The sequence below is a fragment of the Lytechinus pictus genome, chromosome 1, assembly GCF_037042905.1.
Source record: "Lytechinus pictus isolate F3 Inbred chromosome 1, Lp3.0, whole genome shotgun sequence".
Lineage (NCBI taxonomy): Eukaryota > Metazoa > Echinodermata > Echinoidea > Temnopleuroida > Toxopneustidae > Lytechinus > Lytechinus pictus.
The window spans coordinates 28,343,582-28,355,507 of record NC_087245.1 but is presented as its reverse complement, the minus strand read 5'-3'; the positions used below and the strand labels follow the sequence as shown (position 1 = coordinate 28,355,507).

At 36.0% G+C, this 11,926-nt stretch overlaps 1 protein-coding gene across 2 annotated transcripts in view; it reads left to right on the top strand.

The window, feature by feature from the left end:
• Positions 1 to 327: 327 nt before the first annotated feature.
• Positions 328 to 11,926, top strand: part of LOC129260455 (hyalin-like) — a 38,466-nt gene continuing 26,867 nt past the window's right edge. For both annotated transcript variants that reach the window (XM_054898434.2, XM_064099626.1), the window contains exons 1-7: positions 328 to 610; positions 5,219 to 5,422; positions 5,608 to 5,826; positions 7,752 to 7,979; positions 8,554 to 8,808; positions 9,473 to 9,742; positions 10,213 to 10,464. In XM_054898434.2, coding sequence (XP_054754409.2) covers positions 523 to 610; positions 5,219 to 5,422; positions 5,608 to 5,826; positions 7,752 to 7,979; positions 8,554 to 8,808; positions 9,473 to 9,742; positions 10,213 to 10,464 — 1,516 coding nt within the window. In that variant the 5' untranslated portion in view covers positions 328 to 522. The remainder of the gene's footprint in view (positions 611 to 5,218; positions 5,423 to 5,607; positions 5,827 to 7,751; positions 7,980 to 8,553; positions 8,809 to 9,472; positions 9,743 to 10,212; positions 10,465 to 11,926) is intronic.

Sequence of the window (11,926 nt, the reverse complement as noted above, 5' to 3'; positions counted from 1 at the left end):
ATATGTTTGTCATTTTGCCTCCGACGAAGATTCTGCTAGGATCGAAAGCTTAGGCCCCTTTTTGACTTTCTAATTTACTCCATTGGCTCTCTTTTATTAGATAAGCAGTTTTCAGCAGCTTCTTTTTGCCAAAAATAATAATAGTAATGATGATAATAGTAATAGTAAGAGTAATAATGATAATAATAATGATAATAGTAATGATAATACTAATAATAATTATTATTATTACAACGAATCAGGTGAACTATTCTCTGCTTGCCAATCAGAAATAATAGCACCATATCCGCACCTTGGTCCCGCCCGAAGGAGTTAAGAGCATGCTTCAGTGCACCTGCAGTATACCTGCTGCTAAGTTCGTTCCTGACGTCGATAAACTGGAGTTTCATTCCGGGTTCCTATCATTCAAAGAGATACGCCCTTTTCAACTCGCCAAGAGGAAGGGAGAAATAGTATAGAAACAGATTTGAATCATTGCATGGAATGTTTTCCAAGGATTGACAACTAAGATATCGGATAGTCATGATGAGGTTTAAATGTGAAGATGGACATAAGACTATCAGTCTCGTGTTCTTCTTTGCTTTGGTCGCCATGTCTTTATCGCAACAGTGTAAGATATTTCCTCTTCTTGATATGAAGCATTTTTTTTTTTTTTTTTTTTTTTTTTTTGGGGGGGGGAATATTCACAATAAGTTAGGTGTGTTTGAGTGATGGGGGATGTATGTATGTGCGTGTGTGTTATATCGTGGATTACCTCTTTATGAGGGGTACATTTGTGGCCATGCGGTCATATTTTATCTTCTGAAAATCTACTCAGAATTGGTTCATGCTGTATATATGATATTTTTAAAGTATTTCTTCTTTGCATAGGCCTATACATTAATCTTTATACACTTTTCTTGTGTGGCTATGTAAGATACTAAGCAAAATTCCGGAGGTTCTTGAATTTTGCGAAAAGTGGGTCCATTTAATCAAACACGAATTGCTTTCCATGCAGTTTAAATTACAGAACCATAACAGTGAGTTTCATGAATTATACTCTGTTAAAAATAATTAAAACAACGCTGTTTACTATGTGAATCGCACAGTAGTTATTCAAACAGTTTAAAACAACCATGCTTAAATGATTGATAATTGAATATTTGAATTTATACTCTGTTGTTTAAGATTTTAAACACTTGTTTAAAATATTTAAACAACTACTGTGCGATTCACATTGTAAACAGCGTTGTTTAGATTATTTTTGATAACGACAAACATATATTTTTTTTGTCATAGTGTAGATGAAAGTTTTATGAGAATTACAGAAGTTTTTGAAATTTGTGAGGAATCGCATTGATTTTCCAAGTTTTAACGACATAAATTACCATTCTAATGTTTTTAATTGTTCAGTGCTTTTTAGAGATATCAATGAAAATTAATGTTACAAGTATATAAATGAAAGTAAAGTGTCAACTAAGTTTTGGGAGCATTTGTGAAAACCCTTCTGTTATACGACTTCTTTTATAAGCATGACTGTATAAAATGATAAATGGATGTGTTTTCCTGTATCGAAATATTAGTTCGCCTTTTTTTTAAATGACAGTCACTAATAAAGATTAGTAGCAATGAGACGACGTATTTAAAAATGTTAGAAAATAGTGAGTCACGAATGAATGTCATTTCTGTGAGGTATGAGTTTTGGTGTCCTTTATTCATCCTTGTCCCATTGTCTTATTTTCCTTGGAAAATATGTAGTACTAATTTTTTTTGTTTAAACACAAAAAAACTTGGACTGGTACCCACCATTTTGGATCGGCAAATATTTATTCTGCTATACGCCCATATAACGATACAATAGAGATGGATGTGAGCGTGACAATGGGACGTGTGATCTACAAAATGAATAACAATGCAAACACCTCTGGGTTTTTTTCCCATTTTTTTTATATAAAGAAGAAAACAGATTCTCGACTCTTGAAGGGTGTGATAACGTTTTCTGTGCACCCGTTTATGGTAGAAACGGATATAGAGAGAGAGAGAGAAAGAGAAGAGAGGGAGAGAGAGAGAGAGTTGAAGAGTGAGAGAAGAGGAAGAATGGGAAGGGAGAGAGAGAAATATGGGAAGGAAGAAATACTGTATATATGACAAGAAGATAGAAAATTGATAGATCTATGGATTGATTTTATTCGCCAAGAATATCACAGGTGACAATGAAATTGAAGAATACCTTGACAGGATAGCCCATGAAAGCCGAAAGGCTTATTTCCAATGGGGTCCTATATTGTTAGTAAAAAAAAACATTAAACATACATTACTACAAGTACTGGAATATGGTTTTAAAAAATACATATCCATCAGTCAAATAATTTGCAAATACCTGAAGCAAACAATAATCTACCTAATATAAAACAAGAATTATATTTTATCATACCCTAAATTATCTACAATACTAAAAACCAACTGTACAAAATGTGTGATTTTTACTGGTAATACAGTTCTCGAGTAGATTCCAGTTTTAGGTGCTTCTTTAATGCAATCTTAAAGTGAAGAAAACTGCTTTTTACTTGATTAGGAAGAGCATTCCAAAATTGGATGCAGATGGGGAAGGGGAGGAAGTTGGAATGAAGAAGGGGGAATTGACTGCTGGTGTAGCGGTGGATCCGGTGCTATAGCAAAATACGGTTCTAGGCCACTATTTGCCGGCGGATCGTGTTCCAACAGTACTCTGAAGGATTCAGAACAAATTTCTCTTCGGCAGATATCGTTCTTGCTATCGTTTCTCGTTCTGCATGCACAAGATACCCATTTCCTTCAAAATTGTATAGGACCTGACATTTTAAATTTATATACTTTAATATGAAAATAAATAATAAGAAAATCAAACCGCGTCAACCCGGCAGATATGATATGGTTCCGAGTAATGAACGATATCTGCCGTTAAGAACAGGCGGATACCGTATCCGCTGGTGGAACTAGATCACCGCTACACCGGCATAGAAAAGGGAGAAAGAACAAATAGTCAACATGTAGCTGTAAAACGGGTAGTGGATAATTTTTTTATTTGCCAAATGTAAATAAATTCCGAATTGCATGATATATTTTTGTTGAAATATTTTTCTTCTGTACTTAAAGTTTTTCTCACAAACAGATTTCCTACAAACCATGCCAGACCATCCATGAAATGGTCTAATTTAATATACATTTTATTTGCACACATTGCATTGAAAAACAAAATAAGTAGAGCATGCAAGTTTAAAACAAATTGAAATAGCAAAAAAATCATGTATATATATAGTATAATTTAACCGCGCACACCCTTCAAAAACCAACCTTATTGTGAAAAATCAAACACTTTGTTCATATACCGTCTTAAAGTAATGACAAAATATATCATTCATGTATATTGTATATTTTCTTATGTTTTTAATTCGTTCCATGTATTTTTGTGTCAATATATTGATTTAATTTGATTGTTTCATAGATTTTTTTTTTTAACTATAGAAAGGTTTTGTGCATTATGAACTTGGGTTTTAGTAAGTTTAAAGGGGAATCCAGCCTTTGCCATAAAATGTTGTGTTGGGAAGGAGAAAAATAAATTAAACAGAATGGCGAAAGTTTGAAAGAAATCGGACAAGGAATAAGAAAGTTATAGCTGCTTTTAAATTGAGATCACTAATAGTATGTAGATTTCAAATTGGCAACTGGGTAAGTAAATTATGACAAGGGGCAAGGACAACTTTCCCATAGGCCATGTACTTTATTATCAGGGATTTGTGGTTTTCTGCTAAGTACCCATTCCCCTGGGGCAGTAATCTAAAGATAATCCAGGTAGTATATTTTTATGTCCTCATATGAAAGAAAAATATAATTTGAAATAAAACTTTTTGGGAAAATGACATTTTAGCCACAATATGTATTGGAGTACATGGAAGAGTAGTCCTTGCCTTACATCACTATGACACCCCATATGCGGCCAATTTGAAGTCTCCATGGGTATAGTGATTACCAATATTTACAACTTTAAAAAAATCATAACTTTCTTGTTGTTTGTCCAATATTGTTCAAACTTTCACCTATCAACTTGTCTCATTTTTCTTCTTCTTATAAAAACAAGTTTTTATTTGGGTTGGATTCCCCTTTAAATTAATTGTTTTACCAATATGTTTCCGGCAAAAGGAGCTTTATCGTTGAAGCAAGAAAGAATGGTTACAGACAATTCAACATTCCTGACACACTGGGGAAAAGTTCACATTGAAGCAGGGGCGCATCATCAAGATATTTTGATAGGGGGCGGAGTGCTCGACAAACTATAGTTTACGTTTTTCCCCTTCTCTCTCTCTCTCAATTGAATAATAAGAGCCCATACCTTTCATTTTTATTAACTTCTGTCATCTTTTATTAACTTCTGTCATCTTTTAAAGTTTTTTTTTTATCCGCCCCCTCCTTAATTTTTTTTCATAGAGGCTGGTCTCCCAACCTCTTCTCTGTGATTCCTTCCCTGGTATGCATTTAAGTGTTACATGCCATTTTGACATAATAATCTTCCAAGTTTCATGTTTAAACAAAAGAACGTACTCGATGTAGTTTTAAAAAATCGTTAGGCAAAAGTATACATTTATTTTTGGTATTCATATTCGATTTGTCATAAACTGTTAACATTATTTCGTATTACGATTATCGTAGGATGATCGCGTACTGCTACTCGTATGATGGCATACGAATCGTAAGAATTATGTACGTATTCACGTTCGTCGTATTTACTTCTTACGGATTTACGGTCATCGTACAGAGAATACGATTATGTTCAGCCCGGAGGTATACGCAATTGTCAAAATCGGGAGAACGTAGCCCTATAAACACATCGTAAAGGGGCTTCTTGCGATTAGCGCAGCTAAGGCTATCGTAATGGTCAAGGAAGGGACGTCGTACAGTATCTATACGATCTCCGTGCGGTCTTTTTTTTTGGGGTTTTTTTCTTTGGCCTTCTACAATGCCGAACACACTGACTCGTACGATGGGCCTAAATATATCAACCATTAACTTCGTAGGCATCTACAATAATGCCCCCTAAAAGAGTATAGAATCCTTCGTACGATGATCGTAGCTAATGTAAACTTAGCATTGATTTAACCATGGAGCTATTAACACAGAGCTCCACGATTTAACAAATGTGTCGTATCAGTGTTATAATCCGATATCTCGCTTTAATTTCTCTTTAAAAAATCAATTTATATAGCTTTGGCAATGGAATGTCAAGATCAAATTATTCAGGCACCCGACTGGTCCAGTAACGTGACAGTTCGTTACGCAACCAACGTCACTTCTCCAGAAAACGTCATATACGACCCAGCAGATAATACCACTTTCACGGTTGGGATATACAACATCACGGCAATGCTCAGTGGTTCTACAGACTGCACCTTTCGACTTGTTGTTTTGGGTAAGATGAATGCTGCTCTATTCAGTCATATACCATTCTCTTTCTCATGTAGTTATTTCAAATGGCCATACATTCTTTAAAAGAACGTACAAGTATATCAAATTTTCCCTATATAAACTTTGTAAAGATTACAGAACTGTTTGCGTTAACTTCAGCGTACTTTCTTTTCTTTTTTTTTTCTTCAGCCAATCCGGTGTGTCCAACAAGTTTTTCTCAGTCTAATGATGAGAATGTGACAACGGCCAATGTCATCTGGGACTTTCCAAGTGAGAATCGTATTGATCTTTTCCCTTTGACCTCTAATCCGTCGAACGGGACAACCTTTGACCTTGGTGTGACTGACGTAACGGTATTCATCACCGATTTCCCAGATTACAGATGTACTTTTCAAGTGGAAGTGAAAGGTGAATAAAGATTTTTATATTTAACAGGGTTTTTAAAAAATAAAAACAACAAAAAATAATGGGTATAGTACTTATGAAAGAATTATCATGAAATAAATAATCTAATGACCTTTTTGTAGGCCTATATCCAGAATAATCATCATAGTCCCGGGATACTGGTAAACTCTGTTATTATACTATTAAATAGCTTGGGTAACTGCTGCTTTAAAAATAGTTCATACACAGGAAATTGTTAATTATTTTGAAAATCATCAATGAACTAGTATAACCATATATTGTTTCATTCCATATGTTTTTTTATGTGTATAGCATATGCCTAAAATGTAATGAATAGTAGATACTATTTGAAAGAATGCAAAAATGCACCGAATTCAAATGTCTCCTGAAATGTTTTATGGGGCGACCTATTATATGCGGGTAAGACTGCAATAGCCCTGCCGGAAAGAACACAATAATCACCACACTGTACGTGAAACACAGTGTGACAATACTGTGATCCACAGTGTGTTCCCATAGTCATTTCACTGCCATAAACCGGAGCACGTTTTTACACTGTGGTACAAAGTGCCAACACTTTGTATAATTTTACATAGTGACTAAACCACAGAGTGAAAACTGCCCCACTTTGTCTCAGTAAACTGGTAATGTGAACACGGTATGACAATATATAGTGTATGATTGTTTTTTGCGTCACACCGTGTTCACATAAGTATTTCATTGTGATTAAGTGGGACAAATTTTCCCTCTATGGTAAAGTCACTATATGTAAGAATCCACAGTGTTGACAGACTGTTCCAATCTATTGCAGTGGAATGACAATGTGAATACAGAATGACCACAGTGTGAAACCAATATTGTCACATCATGTGTCTCACTGTGTTTTTTTTTTTGGCAAGGGGGCCACACCTAAATACATGCAGTTTCATACGTAAGAATCAGAGTTTGCACCCATAATGATAGAAGCTTATAAGAAATGGTTATTAAAATGTTGATATCATTATCAACATAAAATTTGGATGTAATAGTACACATTCTAACACAATTTCTGTTGGAAAATATATCATTTAAATTGATTATTTATGGAAAACAACAATGCCCATCCATGCTTCGTTATTTTTAATACATAATTGACATTTTATCAATATTTCATTAAAAAAATACCCATCATACGCCATCACACTATGTTGACACTGTGCTGAACAAACGTCACAGTACGTGTCAAAATCTTCTTCACAATGTGTCACTGCGTGGAAATATATGAACACACTGCTAAATGAATGCCATACAGTGGATATCTTCTTTACAGTCATATGGTGGTTCTTATCTTTACTGCAGGGGCACTATGTGAACAAACTGTGGCAAGTGAATTTCACAGAGCTGCAAGTTCCTTACTACGTGTCGATGTGAACACAATATGCGTGTCGATATATACAGTAAAGAATTAAATCACACACTGAGAACCGTTTCCCTGTGTGACAACCTACACGCATCACATTATGTGCACACATTGTGTTCATAAAGCTCTGGTTGACTACCGAACCGTGTTGACTAAGTGTTCTTTCCGTTTGAGCCTTTCGAAGCCAAGCTGTCTTTGAATATTGCCAAAAACAAACACTTTCCCACAGGATAACACAAACTCAATCACAGAGTTGTAACGAGTCACCAAATTTTGGGTCGAGTCGAGTCGGCTGAGTCACTGTTCATATGGGAACGAGTCATGGTATACTGTTTGAGTCATGTACTAGTAGGTGACTCGAGCCATGGCTTGATCACATCCCGGGAGAGAGGGGGGACAAGTTGCTTAATTCCAGTGAACCGGTTCGCTCGATCCCTGTCAAAATGGAGGATCTGCAGTTCACCGAAAGCTCTACAAGTATTTTGAGTTCACCCACTATTCATTATCTCCTTTCCATCTCACTCCCTAGATGAGCAACCACCCTGGCTGACATGCCCAGAGAGCCTCAATGTGAACAACTCTGCACTGGCCACCTGGAATGTCCCGATAGCTTCGGACAATTCTGGAAAAGTTCTACTGAGCTCCAGCCACTCACCAGGAAGCTACTTTCAAATCAATACCTCCACTGAGATCACCTATACCGCAGTGGATGGGAGCGGAAATAGTGCCACCTGTTCCTTCAATCTGACCATTGTCCGTAAGCACATGTGTTCTTAAAGAAATGTGAACTACATATTCACATCTATGCCATCCCAATATTGAAATAGAATATAGAATATTCGGTTTAAAAAATGATACTTATAGGCGTCAGCAGGTGGGGGGGGGGGATCATATCATTTCTTCCCCGGCCCCCACTTTTCTTATTTTTTATCAGATATTACTAAATAATACTTTTTATCCTCTCAGTTGCCTCTAGCAATGAACAAAAAAGCGTTTAAAGTAGATAAAATTAGACCCTGCAAATAAGCACCAAAAGGCATTATCCCAAGCAAGAATAAGTAAAAAAAAAACCATACAGTGAGAGAGCGGAACCCCTCCCACACTCTCCAACTCGCGGGGTCAGTCATTTATTTTCCTAACTAATAGCACCTCTCTTATTTTGACCGGTTGACGCCTTTGAAATAAATTATTGTAATTTCTTTTAAAAATTGTCTCCACCTATAATGCTCTACAAGGTCTAATTACCCATTTCGTATTTTCAATAGAAAAACAGGTGTACTTCACAAGCTTTCACTATGTATTATATTTTTCAAAAATCCATCTTACTGCAGCGGATGGATCGCCAGAGATCATGAACTGTCCCTCGAATATCAACAAGGAGACATCCGTTGGCGTAACCAGCACGACTGTCACTGAACTGTGGACCCAGGAACCCACGGCTATATCCCCATCGGGAAGCACGGTGACTCCATCTAGTAACTTCAGCAGGATCTCCACCTTTGACCTTGGAACAACCAAAGTTACCTACACATTCAGAGATGAGAATGGATTGAGTTCCAAATGTGTCTTCCTTGTCTCCATAACAAGTAAGATTAAGATAATGTTGCCTGAAGAGCTAGTATCGGAACGTGCAGTTTATTTCATTCTTTCCTTCGAATCCTGTGTAAAGATCAATTCATATTTTTAATTGGTTCATAATTGATAATGAAATGATTATTACTGGGTCGGTAATAGTATTTCATTTATCACGTTTTCATATTTAATCGGTCTTTAATGAATATAGGTGGTATTTCTATTCCCTAACTTCTTCACGTGAATGCATATACTGAAGCATGTGCCAACTAGATGACGATATAAAGAAGAGGAGCAGAGAACAGGTTAAATGACGAGAAGACGAGTTGTTGAAACTTGACAGAACGATTTGTTTATGACAAGAAGATGAGATGACGAGTAGCAATATCCAACAACTTGTCATCTTATCTTCTCCGAAATAATTCGATGTATGCAAAGTTTTAACAACTAGTCATCCTGCATTCATGTATCAAACAAGTCAACTTGCCAAGTTTTAACAACTTGTCGCCTTATCTCGTCAAAACAACCTGAAGGTGGCATCGGTTTTTGCCTGAATTACAGGGATAATAATATATTAATACTCTTACTTTTTTTTCTTCACTTCATTCTTCTCTTCTGTAGCACTAGTCATAATGTAACCATTGTAACATTGCATTCCTTGTTTTAATTAATGTAAAGGTGCAACTGACACAGAGGCCCCGAGACTTGACGATGGCGTAACATGCCCGTCAACTGTCATTCGGGATGCTCCACCTGGAACGACCGAGCTGCAAGTCATTTACGATGAACCAACGTTCACCGATAACATTGATGGGAAAAACATCGTGATCACGCAGACGAAGTCCTCGGGTTCAACGTTCACCGCGGGATCGACGCAGGTTCTTTACGTCGCTGCAGATTCAGCTTTCAACATGAACACCAACTGCATAATTGACGTCATTGTCAATGGTATATACTCTTTTACATTTGATAAAGCGTGTACTTTTAATCCCATTATTTCCATATTCGTACTATTTCATTTAGAGGTCTTGTATGCTTTGATCTTCCAGTTGCACAAGGTAAGTTGGATTTCATTTTATTAGCCATTATTCCGTAATATTGAGAGAAAGTATCTCTTTATTTTGTTAAATTTAATTAGAGCAGAAACATGATTTAGTTGTGATAATTGCATGACGTTTTTGAAAAGAATTATTTCTATGTGTTTTTAATTAATTCATTATTCGTCGTTTATTGCAAGTTTCTGAAAAGAACATTCCAAAAAAACTATTTTCTACAATCTGAGGCCCAATAATATACTGAACACAGCGTTTTCGAACGATACGCATCAAAATACATAATCACAATACATATACTATACAAAAGAGATAAAATAGATTTTTTAAAAGGTTAAAAAGGTTATTATTTCTGATCTCTCTCAGTGACGGAAGACAACGAGAATCCAGTGATTTCGGGTTGCCCAGCCAATAGGACGCGATGGGTGAGGGAGGGAGAATCCCCTGTGGTCGTCGACTGGACCAGTCCAAACGCAACGGATAACTTCGAGGTGGTAAACTTTAACTCCTCCCACTGGCCAAGGTCCATGTTTGATGAGGGTGTGACACGGGTCACTTATACTGCAACCGATCTGGTCAACAGACAAGATACCTGCGAATTTTATATCACAATTATAAGTAGGTTTTTTTAATCATTTTATTGCCTTTTGTTACCATCACCGTTATCATCACCACCACCATCATCATCATCATCATCATCAATATCATCATTACCGTCATCATCATATTTTGTCCAGCATCATCATCGCCATCATGATAATAATAACAGTAATATAATCAATTTCTCAAACTGATATACTTATCATCTCCCAATCAACATCTATCGTCCAAGAATAATAATGAAAATAATTTTTTATTTACAGCTGAAAAAAAAAGAATCCTTAGCCCATTGCATTAAATGTTAAGTAAACCTGTGGTTACTTTGTTATTACTGGAAACTCAAGTTTATTTGGCTGTTGAGCAGTGTAATGCCAGTTATTGGCAGAGTTTACCAAAACGGAAATAAGTAAGTTATTTCACGCTCCTAATTGATCTAAAGTTTCAATTCAAGCACAACTATACTTAGTTTAGTACAGTAATATAATATAGACGTAAATAGAAAGTGGATGACCTTTCCTTCACCATCATTTTGACGAGGAGAGCTTTAATTTCGTATTCTAGAGTATTAGTTTGCGTTTTTTTCCAAACATTTCCCCGCTAGTAATATTATTAGAACACTTTTAAACCGCTTTTTCTTTTAGGGTTTAGGATATCCTGATACCAGACGGAATATGCATCAACTTGCATCATCTATTTTTCTCTTCTTAACACGGGTAGACTTATACAAGTGATTATTGTGTTGTTTTACAGTTACTTATCATTGTTCTTTTGCGCATACATTCGTAATTCCGAAGCTTCGTAATTCCGAAGGTTCGGTAATTCCGAAGGTTCGTATTTCCGAAGGTTCGTAATTCCGAAGGTTCGTTAATCCGAAAACGAAATAAGGTTCGTAATTCCGAAGGTTCGTCAATCCGAAAACGAAATAAGGTTCGTAATTCCGAAGGTTCGTTAATCCGAAAACGAAATAAGGTTCGTAATTCCGAAGGTTCGTCAATCCGAAAACGAAATAAGGTTCGTAATTCCGAAGGTTCGTTAATCCGAAAACGAAATAAGGTTCGTAATTCCGAAGGTTCGTTAATCCGAAAACGAAATAAGGTTCGTTAATCCGAAAATTAAATAAGGTTCGTATTTCCGAAAATGAAAATTATTCATTTTGGTAACAAACACGGTGTTGTCATTACAAGATAACACGATATTATGCAATGATAGTAATAACGATCGATGATACATGCGTGTGTTGTGGCCAAAAGCATGTATTTCATTAAGAATAGGCGCCCGGATCAAGCATAGGCTAATTTCAGCAATTGCTGCCTTAAGCAAATGGTTTAAGGATGCAGCCATGCAGGGAATTAAGTTTGTTGGTCGCGTGCGAGTAACCTCCAGATAATAGGATTTGTATTGGAGGGGATGTCATTTTTAATAATGATATGTGATATTTAATATGATATTCCAACCTGAAAACTGGACATTTTATACATTT